We start from the raw sequence: 16,577 nt of genomic DNA on the forward strand, positions 1-16,577 counted from the left end.
AGGATCCCTCAAAGGGTGCAGTCCCATCCAACTATCGGCCAATAACCTGTCTCTCCACAACATGGAAGCTCATGTCAGGCATCATTGCGGCTAAGATAAGTGGACACATGGATCAATACATGAGCGAAGCACAGAAGGGCATTGGTAGAGATACCAGAGGAGCCAAACATCAGCTCCTGGTTGACAGAACAGTCGCACAAGACTGCAGGTCCCGACATACCAACCTGTGCACAGCCTGGATTGGTTCCAAGAAAGCCTATGACTCGATGCCACATACATGGATCACTGAATGTTTGGAGTTGTATAAGGTAAACAGGACCCTAAGAGCCTTCGTTGCGCATATATATATATATATATATATATATATATATATATATATATGTGTGTGTGTAGTTTGATAATTTGTCAATGCTGGCACAAGTCTTTGTTGGCAAGACACATTTCTCTGTATAGCACAATTAAGAAATGTACACGTAATTAGTATTTGGACTAATTAAAATGTTTGCGCTAAAATATCAGCTTTACATTCAAGCAAAAGCAACAACAACAAAAATCTAACGGCTATATAAAAACAATGGATTAAAAAAGATGTACAGCAATAAAAGCTAGAAAAAGACAAGAACACACTCGGCAGTTAAGTTACAGTGCAGACTCAGAGGTGATTTAATAAAAGGCAGTGGCAAACAAAGAATTTAAAAGCTGACAATTGCAGCATATCTTCAGTTCTCTGGTGGTTCAGTCTTGATATGTTGGGCATAAAACCTGCAAACTGCTTCTTTCCAATGAGTCCCTAGGGGACATTTGAAGTCTGGAATGTTCATTTCTGTCGACTCGCGCTCCATTTTGGCCCTTTGGCTTTCTCAACCAACATCACCATAGTACCTCAAGACTTTCTCAGGTAGCCATTGTAAAGCTGGACCTCATAGATGATAAAGTGACACCCCTTTTTTTTATTTTTGGTGGCGACTGAACTTGCTGAATCTCTGTGACATCTTTTCGCAACTCATATAAAGACACTATTACAGTAGTTGTACATTAAGATAGATGGTAACTGAACATGTTTGGAAACCTTCAAATCATTTTATTCTTGAAGTCATCCACTTGAAGTTATATTACTGTAGAATTTAGAGTTTGCTGTTTAGGTTTAGCATTTTTGGTCACTTTTTTCTCCCCCATATAGGCTGGCATCAGATTATTTTCTCAAATGCAGTGTAATAGACGAAAGTGACTCTGCTCACTTTGACGTTGACAGCCTGACATAATTTCCATTCCTAGTGATCACTTTTTAATAAACCAACGGATTCAAGCTTGTTGTTTTAGATGACAAAATCACTGCTGTCGTTCTGACATCACTCTGTCTCATAGACCAAAATGATGAGTGATTTGTCTAAAATCTTTAAGAAACTAGTCTCCGGCTAAGTGCAGCTTCATTTTAAGTAAAAATAATGTTCATTATCTATCAATGAAAAGTTCATTAATTCGTGGAAATGTCTTCTGTATTTATAACTGTTCTTTAACCAAGCAGAAATATCTATATTTTTTTACTTTTACCGAATTCAATTGTACTTCAATCGCTGCAGCCCTTTCATTTACATTTGTTTCATTGGCAAAAGATTATTTCGTATGGAAGTGTTTTAGATTATGACCATGTGGTCGTGTGACAAATGAAACTCATATTTCAAGTCACCACTATACCAAAGCATCAGTTGTCTACCTCACGGAACCTACTTTAATAGGGCCACCCGACTGTTGGTCATCCTTCATGAACTAAGTAAGCCTGCTAACTATGTGGTGGCCAATAAACATCATTGCCGCTCACAATAACCTTGCAAACAACTGTGTACTGAGTGTTCCCAGTAACTTTCCAATTCGGCCATGGCGAAATTTCACCTTGCCTTTATATTCTGATGACTGCTGCTCCTCACATATCAGGGGATAAAAATGACACCCATGTAGTGTGACTGAAGGACATTTACGCAACACGCCACTAATGCATAAGTGACCACAGTCGTCACTTGACCCACTGCATATTTTGCTGCGATTTAGACCCGTGTTTCTTTCTATATGTTTCTTGAGGCAAGGCACAAAAAATTATTTTTATTCAAAAAATGTCACAGGACACCGCCAAACCAAAATGGATGGTTGTGAATCAATACCCCATATACACAGTGTGCTCTATGCCACTGAAGGTTATACTGTATGTGTCCGGTGTCCTCCCACTGGCCCACATGTGGCCAGTAGAAATAGACTTGGTAAAGTGATTAAATCAATGAGGGGTAGTGTGTAATGTAAAACAATGACTCCTTCCAGGAGGTGGTGTACTGTGAGAGGAGTGGGATTGGATGCGACAGGAAGCTTGTGAAGCTGCTGAGCTGTTAGCATTGGACTTGGCAGCTCTTGGCCATGGAATGGCTGACAGGCAGGACCGCCTGTCACAGCATATAAAGGCCTCACTGTACTCCCGCTGGTTCTGGAGGGCGGGATGGCTCCTGTGAGTACCTCTCTTAGAGCCAGACCTATTCTAAGGCCATGTGTCAAGGGGATGCATAGGCTATGCCTTTGTTTAATTGGAAAATTCTATTAGGTAAAAGAATGGCCACGAGTGACATTGTGTGACCGGGCCAAAATATATATTAATTACAAATTGTGTTCTTTATGATAATAGGAATTGTAATTTTGCAATCACAAGAAGAGATGTTGCGCAGATTTTCATGTTATTTTGTAAGATTCACTTTTAAAACAATCACTGATGGTGCAGTGGTTCATTCTGCGGAGTTGGGACATTTCCCGGTCAGTGATCGCACATACTGTTGGTGAGGATTCCTGCTTGTCTAACTGTCTGTGTCCTGTGATTGACTCTTTAGTCAACGGTGTACTGCAATTTACCTGATTGCCAAAGTCAGAAGGGATAGAATCCAGCCTCCCAAAACATTGGACAGCATAAAGGATTATTAAAAATGCATGAATGGATATAGTATCACAATATGTATTCATACATTTGACCAAATATATGTGTAAGTAAAGCTAATTTTAGGTCATTTGTATATATCCCCACCACAAATACAAAATATATTTTAGTTATCACATCATGGGACCTATTTTCATGCCGAGTAAAGTGTAGTGTAAAGTGCAGTCCAACTGTTGCATTGGTTTAAGTTTTCTTTTTGTTATGGTATTTTGGCCTTTCTATGTGGAGTTTGCATGGTCTCCCTGTGCCTACCTGGGTTTTCCCCGGGTAGTCCGGTTTCCTCCCACATTCCAAAAACATGGATCGCAGGGTCATGGAACACTCTAAATCGTCCCTAGGTGTTAGTATGACAGTGAATGGTTGTTCATCTATGTGTGCCCTGCGATTGGCTGTCAGCCAGTTCAGGGTGTGCCCGCTTACTGCCCAATGCAGGAGACACTGCTCTCCTTTTTGTAAAACAGCTTTCCTTGGAAAGTCATTTGAACTTAAATGTAAAATGAAGTAAAATTGCTACACAGTAAACATTCTCTTGTACGGACTCGTGTTTGTGCTGTCCAATTTGTCCTGACAACAGAAATTCCTCATTTGGGAAATGAGCATGGTACATGTCCTTTATAAACCTGCAAGTATGTTGACAAAATGCACGTGTAACAACACAATCAGTAAAATACAAAAATATACTTTCCAAAAACTGTTTATATAACAAAAACTGCAATACAGGTGTATCCCCAAAAAATCACAAACCTTAAAATACGTACAGTATTCTAATGTTTATTTTTTTCTGTCTTGGGAAAAAAGTGTATTTTGGATTGTTTTGTTGGATGCATTCTTTGGTTTATGACAATGTTTGCCTGCGTGTCATACAGTTTTCTTGCTAGTTGCAAGTAACTGTCCCATTGATCACTGATGTCTGGTAATTCTTGTGCATACTGAAGGATTTTTGTTGCCATTTGCATTGCTTCCTTCCTGGATGGTGGCTTGTCATCGGGAGTTGAATTGATGCCTTGTTTTTTAAAGTTTAGTAGATTTGCGTCTTTCCGACTCCAAGTATCTGCTGGATCTTTTTAACTTTGTGTCCAGCCTCGCTCAAACGGATGTATTTCACTCGCTCCGCTCCAGTCGTTACAGTTCTTCTACGTTTCAATGCGATGAACTACACGACTTAAGTGAATAAAGTTAAAATCTTTCGCAATTACAGTAAAACGCACGCCAATAAAAAGTCGCTTACCCGTCTTCGTTTTGAATCTGATGATCGAAAAACGCGAAGCGAAAATTTGTTTCGGCATTGTGTATTTTCCGTCGCATCGGGTGGGCGTTACGTGTATTTAAGCTCCCGCGGCATTACACCTCCATCCGGGTTACGGGTAGTGGAATTTCTGCTTACGCAAGTTTCCGTAACACGGAATATCATAGTCAAAATGTTAATGCATAGGTTTTTATTCCGGGTGAAGGATATTCCTTTCCATAGAATTCTGGGGATGGGAATATTTACTGTATTATATATATTATATCATACATACTACAGTATACCATCCCATAATAATGTCACGTAATATTCATAGATGATGCACAATTTGTAATAACTGAAATTTAGAATAAGCTCAGACTTTGAATATGGGAAATAATATGCTTTTTATATATATATATATATATATATGTATGTATGTATGTATGTATGTATGTATGTGTGTGTGTGTGTGTGTGTTATGTTTTTCATCTATTTTTTTTTCAAATCATGGTAATATGATAACTCTACCTAAGACCCGGGTCTTCAGGAATCACGCCATTTCCACCAACACGAAGATCATGGTGTATAAGTCTGTCGTCCTCCCGACCCTTCTCTATGGCGCCGAATGTTGGACCCTCTATCGGAGCAGCATCAAGAGGCTCGAGAGGTTCCACCAAGGACGACTCCGATCTTTCCTCAACGTTTCCTGGGAGGAGAGATTGACTAATAATGAGATCCTCACCCGGGCTGGCCTCACGAGTATCGAGGCCATGATCACCTTGGCCCAACTGTGGTGGGCCAGCCACGTGCAGCGGATGAGCGACGACCGTCTCCCGAAGCAGCTCCTCTACGCGGAGTTGCTGGAGGGTACCCGTCCCCGCGGTGCCCCGAAAGGACGATTCAAAGACCAGCTAAAGGGTCATCTTCAGCGGTGCCGGATTCCCCCGGCACAGTGGGCTGACCTGGCCGCGGATCGGGTGGCCTGGCGTGGGGCCGTGCGGGGCGGGGTCCGGGTCTTCGAGACTCGACGCGTCGCTGCGGAGGAGGACCGGCGAGCGCGGAGGAAGGAGAGGGCCCTGCAACCGCCCGGCCCCCCAACCCACTTCTGTCAAACCTGCGGGCGGGGTTTTCGGGGAAGACTGGGCCTCCACAGTAATTGGAGACACAAGCACAAGGAGCCGTCGCCCTGTCCTGGGGGCCGCATTCCTCGATAACGAGGGCCTTCAACGACCGATAACTACTCTTTTGGATTGTATGCAAGAGAAAAACAATATTGGGAGCGATCATCTTTTGGGTCGGATGCATCAGCACATTTTTAAATGCATTGATTTTTTTATTTTATTTGTTTTACATCTCATCTTTTTAATGATAAAGTTTAGTTTGAACTTCAACTGCAGCATAAATGACTTATGATTAACTTACTATTGGGGAAAGTATACAAAAGACAGAAATGCCGATGTTTCTGAAAGTCTGTTCCCATGCAGCCACTGTCTTACCAGGACATTTGCTGCTTTGTTTGCAAATCTTGCCCCTTTTGTTTTGACTAGCACTGTCAGCAACAACTCGCCCGGCTTGTTTTCCTCAACATGCCTTCTGAAAACATACGGTACCTCTTTTTGGAAATGGACTCGAAGTTATATTCTTTTTGTTTGTGGGGCGGGGTTTTCTAAGAAAAGAGATCATGTTTACAAATTTTCAATGTACCAAGAAAACATTTGATACTGCCTTATGTTGTTTGTATTGTTAAAGGTAAGTTCACTACATAAAAAATAAAAAGAAAATGATGTTCGATTATTTTGCTTTCCCATGGTTTATATGGATTCTCAGCAGTATAATTAATCCGATTTAATGCCAAAAATCAAAAGCTCAATGGCTGGATTCTGATGCCCTACTATTGATCTTTCCTGGCACTTATAGGAAATCAAAGTCAACTGCAAGTGGAAACTCATCGGATTTCCTGCACTAAATATGTCTTTAAATATCTCTGCACCATTGATATGAAGGCGATCTAGGGGAGGGGGGGGGGAGTACTGTATTGATTGTAGTCTTGATTTCTGGCCGGGTAAAAGAAGACAAAGCACTCTGCAGACCCGCTGGCCTTCAGCCACTGTTACATACCTTCAGTTATGTTTCCCTAACGAGCTGCATTGTTGGATATTTTTCAAGTTATTACAGAATCAATAGAAAACAGCTTGATACAGTGAAAAGAGAAAAACGATTGGATGAAGGATGATGAAGGAGGTTCTAGCAAAGATGAATAGATTTCGAGTTGATACACTTACAGGATACATCAGGCATGTCCAAAGTCCGGCCCGCGGGACAAATCCGGCCCGCGGTCGGATTTCATCCGGCCCTCGGCCCCTGTCATAAAATCAGTGCCGTCTGGCCCGCAGGTTGGGCACAATGGAACACGTGTTGCATTGACTGAGGTCTCGTAGACTGGTGAGTGATGTTTCATAGAGTACTGCTTCCCTCTAGTGGCTAAATGAGTAATAGCATTCACTAAATGAGTAATAGCATTTAGACACTAGAGGGCATCACTCACGAGTTAACAAGACATCACTCCGTGTTTATATTGACTGATATGTCATATTTCAAATTATCCCTGCAGTTGTGGATATGTGTATTGCTTGTTCATTTCCCTGTTGTTCGAGTCAAAGGTTTTGTGACTATTGAAAAGTCATGGTGATCCATTTTATGTTTCAAATCAATCAATTTGCACTCAGGAGACTTCTGTTTAAGAAAAAGTCAAGTGACTAAGCAGTTGCATGTGATATACCTGTTTCAAATGAACCAAAAGACATTCTTAAGATTGTTGAAATTAAAATAAAAATGGAAATGTGAAACAGACTGGCTTACTAAAATTTGTTGAACAATATTGTTGTTCAATGTAAAGAATGTCAGCCAAGGTCGGCCCCCCGACATTTTACCACATAAAATCTAGCCCCCTTGGCAAAAAGTTTGGACACCCCTGGGATACATGCATTGTATTTAGGGCTGGATTGCAGTTTGAATGGAATGAGGAAGGTGCTATTTCCATGCAATGCAGACATTCATCCCACACCGCGTACGTCAAATCTAAAAGCGTTTCTCTTTTCTCTTCTTTTTTTACCCTACAGATGTGCTGTGGACTTCCTATCATTTCTTCCCCTGCTGTTCAAATTCCATGGCCGGTAAAACCTGCACTTTTCACTGCTCTTGTTACCACTGAGCCCGGGAAGCCAGATCTGGTTCACAGCTAAATCACAAGTTCCTCTTCTTGGCTCCCCCTCCATCATTATTCTCTACTCTATTGTCAATCACCATGGCATGCTTCCTGGCATCGGCCTTTCTTTTCGTTCTTCAAACATTTGCTGCCCCACCTCAGGCAAGTGTTAGCTTGAACGGAATAAATCTTAACGATGAAGATGGGAACCTGTCTCCTCCACCAGGAACTAGCAAAAGACCCCCACATAGCATTATAATTGGAGTGCGTAAAGGAGGTACAAGAGCCCTGTTGGAAATGCTCGACATCCACCCCGAAGTTGCTGCTGCTGCAACTGAGGTACATTTCTTTGACTGGGATGAGAACTATGCCAAAGGCTTAGAGTGGTACCGTGAGCTGATGCCTTACTCATACCCGCACCAGATAACAGTCGAGAAGACCCCAGGATACTTCACGTCGACTCTTGCCCCCGAACGTATCTGCGCAATGAACTCATCCATAAAACTGCTCCTGATTTTACGCGACCCGGCCGAGCGAGTCGTCTCAGACTACACTCAAGTGTATTTCAACCGTCTCGAGAACCACAAACCAGTTCAAGCTATAGAGAACCTTCTCGTACGAAACGGTGCCCTTAATACAGGCTACAAGGCCATTCAGAGGAGCCTGTATGACATTCACATGCGCAACTGGCTGCGTCATTTCCCTCTGGAACAGATTCATATTGTAGATGGGGATTTGCTTATTCATGACCCCTTGCCAGAACTCCAAAAGGTCGAGCGGTTCCTCAACTTGCCTCCCAGGATAGTTGCCTCCAATTTCTATTTCAATCAGACCAAGGGATTTTACTGCATTCGAAGTGATGGTCGAGAGCGATGTTTGCACGAGTCGAAGGGACGCCCGCACCCTGTGGTCAACAGCACTGTGCTCCAACAACTCCGTTCTTACTTGCAGGAGCACAACAGAACCTTCTTTAGGCTGGTGAAGCGCACCTTCAACTGGCAATAATAAACCACCCGGTACATAAATCGAACTCATAGGAGCCAGTCTGTGAGAAGGTCAAAATGAGGCCCGAAGCACTTTACAGAACTCACATTCAAAGCCTCTCAGTTTCTAGACTTGTCTTCTCTAGTTCTTGCTGACTTGTTATTAACTTATTTTACACAATAAGGCAAAATGGATGATTCTTCAAGTTTGAATTTTTGTTCTTTGCTGCGAGCACATCGCTGATAAAATGAACTTGATGACCCACCCCCGCACCCCAGCCACCTATCCTTCTCTGTCTTGTTTGATATCCTTGTTCTTGATAATAAATTGCTCTTTTAAATGTTTCTGGCATGCCAGTGTGCTATATTTCCCGTTCTCTATATATATTCCTTCTTAACAAAACCTTTTGTTTTAGCAGAGATGATGCTGTGGTGGAAAGTAGATGTTAATGCAAGGAAATGGTCACCCCGGAGCGCAGCTTTTGTCGTACAGGAATCACTAATGGTTTTGGACACTGAAGGTAGCCTGTGCCCACAGCCGAATCAGTTGATTTGAGTCAGCATGCTCAGATCCCAAGAGCTTCCGTGCATTTCACTGTTTGCTCTGCTCATCATCATTCCGGTGTTAGAAATGTGTAAAATGCCTGTAAAACATTTTCTAACCTTGTATGTGTTATTGTCATTTTCTAGCAGAGCATTTCGAGGCCACTTTCCCTGAAACATCATTTCATGCTCTACACAGCACGGGTCATGTTTCCTTTCATTGATTCAGTTCTGAACAACGGCCAAAATTGCGACTCTACTGGGAGCTGATAAAAATGTAGCCTCTTTGCTGTCTGCAGGACTTGGTGTCATAACTGTCTCCCAAGAAAATGTGTATTGATGTTAACCATGTGGGCGCAACTAGAGCGTATATCGTGCTGAACAGATACATCAGACCAATGGTTAACACAATAGTAGAAAGTATTTCACCACAAGGATATTTTTAGTTCTAAAAATATCATATTTATCCATTTTCAAATTTACTGTAAAGATAAAAATATATATTACTTATTGATTAAGATGAAACTGTACAGGTCGTTATTTATTTGGATTAATTTTAAGATTAAGATATCATTTTTTTGTCCCACACTGGGGAAATTTACAGTCTACAGCAGCAAGATTGTGGGTAGAAAGAAGTAAAAAACAAACACCGTTCAATTCAGTGCAATATAAATACAAAATGGATAAGTAAGTTTTTGCACATCATTTAATTATTATTATTTTTATTCAGCAAGCTGACAGTAGTCGGTAGGAACGAGCGGCGGTATCTCTCCTTGCAGCGCGGGTGTAACAGTCTCTGGCTGAAGGAGCTACCTAGTGCTGTCAGGGCGGGCTGGAGGGGGTGGGAGGGACTGTCCATCATAGCTTTTATCTTAGTTAGCATCCTCCTGTTGCCCACCTCCTCCAGAGTGTCGAGGGAGCAGCCTAGGACAGAACTGGCCTTCCTGACCAGTCGCTCCGGTCTCTTTCTGTCCCGGGCCGAGATGCTGCCTGACCAGCAGTCAATGCCATAATGGATGGCCGAGGCCACCACCGAGTTATGGAAGGTCTTAAGGAGTGACCCCTGAACCCCAAAAGACCTCAGTTTCCTGAGTAGGAAGAGTCGGCTCTGTCCTTTGCTAATCAGGGTGTCCGAGTTCGTGGACCAGTCCAGTTTGTTGTTCAGAAGAACACTTAGGTACTTGTAGGAGTTCACCCTCTCTATGTCCATACCCTGGATGTTCATCGGTGCTGGTGAGGACTGTTTCCTGCAGAAATCCACAACCAACTCCTTAGTTTTCCTAGGGTTGATCTGGAGGAGATTCTGCTGGCACCAGTCCACAAGGTCCCTCGTCAGTCCCTTTTTTGTTTCTTTTTTATTTTATTTTTATTTCTGGAAAAAAAAAGTTTTAGCATTACCCAATCTCAAATTTGCCGAAGAATACAATACAAAGAAGTCTATTTCAGTTAAAATTCCTTGTTCCTCCTCACAATGGTAAAACTTTGTGTGCGCTGAAATTGACATTTAGGGACTTAACAATGCTGGATGGTCTTTACATGTGTTAAACAACATACTGTGCATCATCCTGAATCTCATTGTTCACTTTACCGAGAGAGTTTGGACAATTCTATACTAACCTTTTTGTGTCAGGTACAATAGACACAAAAGTCCCCAAACTTGTCCTTATTCACACAAATACAGTGCCTTGAAAAACAATCCATCTAATTTGATTTACTTTACCCTCTGGAATTATTGATGTATTTTTACTTGTAATGTTGCATTGCATCCTTCCTGTGTGGAGTCTGCTTGTTCTCTCCGTACCTGCGTGGGTTTTCTTCAGGTACTTTGGTTATCAAAAACATGTGTAGTAGGTTGATTGAACGCTCTAATTGTCTTCAATGGTTGTTTGTTTGTTTGGGGTTGACTTCCCCTTTAATGTTTGATGATATTCACCGGTCCATTTCTCACATACAAACACACACTGGTATGCCACTTCGGCCATTGGATGGTAAATTGAAGATGATCACACATTAATGTGTGTGTGGGCCCCCGCGTCGCAAGAGCATTATTATTATTATTATTAATGTGAAAGTGCAAAATGTTAAGCCAAGTTTGAATGCATGAGTCAGCTTACAGAGCATTGCCATGTGATGTGCATTTACAGTACTTTGCCATGATATGACGAGATTAGTGCTCATTTCGTTAACGAAAGTTAAACGAAGATATTTTTGACAGAGCATATTTTTGATCAAGTTCTCACGTGATTCACCGGAAACTAACGCTAGGTGGTGAGGTTTTGCTCCATTCACGGCAAAATAACTCAAAGTGGCAAGTTGCTGGTCACGTCAAATATTCGCCCAATAGAAGTTAAGCATTCATGGCCATGCTTTGCACGGGGCCCAGGAGAAAGAGAAGGTGTGATATATGGACACATTTTTGTTCCATTGAAGTGGAAAAAATCATTATGCAAGTACAAGAATGAGCTAATCGAGAAGCTTCAAGCGAACTGCAGTTCCTGCTTATCACCTGGGCAGCTAGACACGGATTCTAACTAAAAACTAAAATGTACTCAAACAATTCATCTCCATAAAATAAAGTATTACATCACACATACTTCAAAACAAATTTAGCCTTAATTTTTATCCATAAGTATGAACATGAAAATATTCAATATTATCTTCTGACATAAAAAAATGGTGAAAGGGTAAAATAATTGTCCTGACTGAAACTAGACTAAAATTTTGACAGTTCTTGCTGACTAGGCTTATAAAATGATGCTTTCTGGGACAAAAACAAAGACAAAAATGCTGGACTTACTGTATAATCAATTAAAACTCAACTCAATAAAAGTGCAATGAGGTTGACTAATTGTGTTTGAAACTAACAAGCACGGATGCAAGGAGACTAAATTATGACAAAATTTTAAAATGGTTGATAAAATTAACACGAGACCAGACCATATGATATGCTGTTTTTCTGATTTTGTTATTTTATTTTATTTCTTTAATCTTGAGCTTGCTGATTTATATACTGTAGATATGTTTGGATTTAGTTTAGTTAGTTTTTTTTATTGTTGTTTTTTTTTAATGGCAAGTTTACCATGAAAAGACGACATTGCATGAGGCTTAGGTACAACGGACACAGGAACTCATTTGGAGGTCTTGCCCGCGAATGCTTTTACAGCCCAAACATGCACGCACACACACACACACACACACACACACACTGGCCACCAACTTGACGCAGCCAAACAATATGTGTTTTACATGAATATGGATGGATGGACATGTGTACTCTGTTCTATTTGATGGGAGACCAAAAAAAGTCTTGCACACGGAATTCTCCCTTTTGCTCACCAGGGGGCACTTGCACACAAGAATAACTCGGGGCTGAAGTTCAACCAGCTAAATTTTAGCTGGTAAACTGTAGTAGAAGTACTGTCATCTTTTCAAAGTCCCTTTTTATACAAAGGCAAACTATTTGTGGCACGGAACTGCATGCAATGACCCTGACTGATATGTGCATGTCTTCCCAATCACACAATAAAAACACAATTCGTCCCATCACCTTTTTATTTCCCTGTGAATATTATAATTGAACAGCTCAGCATTTATGTTGGGAATTCACAAAAGTGCCACAGTTGCTCATAAAATGAGAGCACAGAGAGAATAAATTCACGTTTGTGGCATCCATTTCCTTGTTCCAAACTAGCTGTGCTTGCTGGAAGACACTGACTGATTTGTAGATGTGTAGCCTTTGTGTCAAACTGGGCTAAGAGAAACTTTCCAGAGTAACTATTCAGCATACATTGCTTCGGGTCAGAGACCCTGAACTTTAACATAAGTCATTTCAAGACACTGACACATAGCCACAATTGATTGAGTCGCTTGTCATTGCAGGTCTTTGATAAATGCCTGTCTGAAGTGTAATTAAACTTTTGAGGGGTGAACCAGAGCAATCTGCAGTCGATGTTTTCGCTGGTCTTGTCATTCACAGACACTCTAATGATCGCTCTGGATTGTGATTGATGAAGTACTCCATCAGATCCAAGTGCAAGGAACACTCTCTGCTTGCTAAGCAGAACATAGTCTTCAGTAAGGCTGGACGGACATGCACGAAACAACAGTATGTGCTCTATTTTCAACACATTGCATGCGGGTTGACGTCCTTGATAATGATCCAATTCCTCCTAAGCATGTATCCCACTTTTTTATTGTCCTTTGTGATTAACAAATAATTCATGTGTTTGTTGCTCTTTGTCGCATCACCTCAGGTACAGAGGGTGTATGTTTGATGAATGATGACATCCCGTGGCACTCGAAGGGAGGAAGGCTGCCGCAGCATCCGGCTCGGGGAACTGAATAAGAACGTGCCAGCTTATTTTCACAGCATTATGACTATCTCGGATTCATCTTTTGTGGTTATGAAAAAGATATTAGCAAATGTAGAGGAGTGATTAGAGTTCATGGCGCTGACAAAAAATGTGAGAGGGTTTGCAAAATGTTGCACAGATACTACATCCTGATGTTTTGGTAACACAGTAGTTGGTGTTTGGCAGAGATTGAGGTGGAGGAGGAGCCCGGAGTGAAAACAAAGCATCCCATTCTTACCAGCATGATTCTGAGCTGCCCCCCCCCCACACACACACACACAAAAAAAGAAAATCAGCCTGTGGAAAATGAATGTTTATAAAAATAATAGCAACTAACTGTTCAGATAACAGACTTGAACCTGCCAGCATTCACTTTTCCCATTTTGGTGCTTTCAGTGCTTTTATACTGAGGCCTTCCACTATGAACTGTTCCCAGAGCCCAATATACTCACAAGCATCTTTTACAAACAAGGCCAGTAAATCTCGCATTGCTTTATAGGCTCATTGATCTGTACATAATGCACAGAGCTGGAGAAGATCTCAATGCAGGAGATTCTGCAACACTTTTGTCGAAATTACTCTTGACTCGTTTACAAGACAGTCTAACAACAGCTTTATACTGTATAGCATTTTACTTTTTTGTCTCTGAGATTAAAAAAAAAAGTCTTCACCTCAACCCACTGGAGTTAATTCACAAAAATTCTGCAAATAGGCTCCTGAGAAAAGTGGAAACTAAACAGCTGCTGGACAGAGTATTTGACATTATGAGCCGGATTTTCATGTCTAGCGCAAGTCTCGGGCAGGGTTGGGCAAACCTTTTGACTTGCGGGCCATAGCCCGAGAGAAAGAGAGTCCGGGCCAGGGACTTTTGGAGAAAGTGTTTGGGCCAGATATACTAAAGTGTTGTGTGTCATGTGCAAACCTCATAATACAGGAAGCAAACTCAAATAAATGAACGAGCTAAATTACTAACCGTGGGCACTGAGGACTACGGCATTCAAATGTGCAAAATAGCTCTCATCCAGGTTGGGTGTTTAGGTCAATGAATATGCAAATGTAGCGTTTCCACACTCTTTGGCACAATTTGAATGAAAAGACCACACTCACACATAACGTGATCTATCAAACCCGGAGATTGGATCTGTTTTTAATGAGTTTCAATTGAAGACGCAAAGTTAAAGAAATCAACATTTGTTGAAAAAAGATGAATGATATCACTTTCAACATTCAAAACATATTATTACCAAACAAAATACACAGTCTCAAACATCTCTACGCTGATCATTTTCTGTTCTGCTGCTGTGCGTGAATGCATGCTTAATTGAAAGCGCACTTTCCAGATTTTCTGTGAATTTTTTTTCATAACACGGCAGCAAAAAAAAAAAAAAAAAAAACTGTGGGAACAGTGTTGGTGCTGTTCCTTTTTTTTTGTCAGTGCATCATAGTCTGGAGTTAGTTTTGTAGTGACAGTTCTCAGGATTGTGCTAGGTCACTTAACTTGGGGGCTTTGTTCATGTTCATAACGCCGAATGTCTGCTCACACACGTAGGTCGAGCCAACAACACCAGCATCTTCTGTGCCATCCTCCAAAACACGGCGTCATCAAGGGAAGCGTAAGTCATTCGGTTTCACTGACTTCAACTACTTGGAGCTGGAGATTGATCAATTCCAATTGCAGCTCCCGCGGTGATGTTTCAGGGTTTTGTGACAGGTGGGCAAGACACCATCTGATTAATTCTCTGTGCAGCTTGTCTAGTGATTTGCAGTATTTCTTCGTGTTTCGGGTGGCGTCTTTCTTCACTGCTCTTGTGGAAAAATGAGCACTGTCCCCTCTCTTATTCTTGGGTCACCTCATTTTTACAGGAGCGCTTAAATGACAACGGGTAACTGAAAGTGAATTCAACATCAACATTTTTATACAAGGGAAAGCCGACGTTAAAGAAGCAAGTCTCAAAGTGGACGTGAAATAAGTTAAGTCAAGTCAAGTCAACAGTATTTATAGAGCACTCTCAAACAGCCATTGCTGCATACAAAGTGCTGTACATGGAGCGATTTAACATACACAATAAACAGTAAGACGAAATGGTAATAAAGGCGGTAGAAAGCACCAAGCAGTAAAATCATGCTGAGTCGAACACCAAAGAATACAAGTGGGTTTTGAGGAGGGCTTTAAAGATGGGCAGCGAGGAGGCTTGCCGAATGTTCAGTGGGAGGTCATTCCAGAGAGAGGGACCAGCAACAGAAAAGGCTCGATCCTCAGTTTAGCTCTAGGTACTTCTAACAAACACAACACTCGGGAGAACCTCCTGAAAGAAACTTGGGGGAAGAGAGTCGCAAGGGGAGCCAGATGGCTTCGTCTGGCGAACTACATCCTCCAAAAGCGCCAAGGACACAGTATCAAAAGAATTAAGTACAGCTGAACATGGAACATGGACAGAGGGGTCAGATGCGGTATTTGAGACCGGAGTCCTAGCTGTAGAGACCTTATCAATGAAAAACTGAAGGAATCTGTTGCACATCTCGGGTGAAGAATCCGAGCAAGTACCGGTACCACCGCAGACGAGTTAAGATTGACCATGAAGAATACGTCACTTCAAAAAAACTGATTTGATTACCCGGGCAAACTTCTCTCATGACATTGTGTACTCCAAATCCAGAAGAGGAACATTACACGAGGGTACAGATTCACAAGAAGGCATTTTTCATTGATGATCAAGATTTGTGTCTTGTGGCACACATAAAAAACAACAAAATACAAACAGAATATACTTTGGTGTCAGCTTAACTTTCAGCTGTCATAGTGGCCCACACATGGCTGTAAACTGTCTTATTTATACAGTAAGATCCCCCGCACTCCCTGCTGTGGTGTGTGTGCGTGCGTGCGTGCGTGCGTGCGTGCGTGCGTGCGTGCGTGCGTGTGTGTGCATGTGTTTGTGAGTGCTGATAGAGCACCCGCAAACATGGCGTCTGTTCTTAAGGCCTCAGCCACCTCACTTTCTCAGCCTCCTTTATCCCTCAATTCTCCCCGACAGCTCATGTCTATTCAAATCAAGTGCCGGCGGAACTGTGACAGAACGTATTTTCGCTGTGGAATATGAAGTCTCAGTTCCTTTGGGTGTACAGTCAAGCCCAGAGTCCCTGCTCTGATTCCTCCACTGCCAAACAACAACAAAAGTATGAGCGCACAGCCATGGCAGCGAGAATCCCATTTATAGCAATGCTGGCCCACAGGAGGCCAATGTCACATTTTGCTATTTACAGGCCTTGCAGAAAGGGGCAAAAGCAAGCTTGCGAAAGC

The 16,577-nt window shown here is 41.8% G+C and overlaps 1 protein-coding gene across 2 annotated transcripts in view; it reads left to right on the plus strand.

Annotated features, from left to right (window-relative positions):
• Positions 1-8,729, plus strand: part of hs3st1l1 (heparan sulfate (glucosamine) 3-O-sulfotransferase 1-like1) — a 34,256-nt gene extending 25,527 nt beyond the window's left edge. The window contains exons 2-3 of one of the 2 annotated variants that reach the window (XM_052080326.1): positions 2,311-2,491; positions 7,316-8,729. In XM_052080326.1, coding sequence (XP_051936286.1) covers positions 7,501-8,406 — 906 coding nt within the window. In that variant the 5' untranslated portion in view covers positions 2,311-2,491; positions 7,316-7,500 and the 3' untranslated portion in view covers positions 8,407-8,729. The remainder of the gene's footprint in view (positions 1-2,310; positions 2,492-7,315) is intronic. The other variant, XM_052080325.1, reaches the window with a different exon arrangement.
• The last annotated feature ends 7,848 nt before the right edge of the window (positions 8,730-16,577 follow it).

This window comes from Hippocampus zosterae, chromosome 11 (genome assembly GCF_025434085.1).
Source record: "Hippocampus zosterae strain Florida chromosome 11, ASM2543408v3, whole genome shotgun sequence".
Classification (NCBI taxonomy): Eukaryota; Metazoa; Chordata; class Actinopteri; order Syngnathiformes; family Syngnathidae; genus Hippocampus; species Hippocampus zosterae.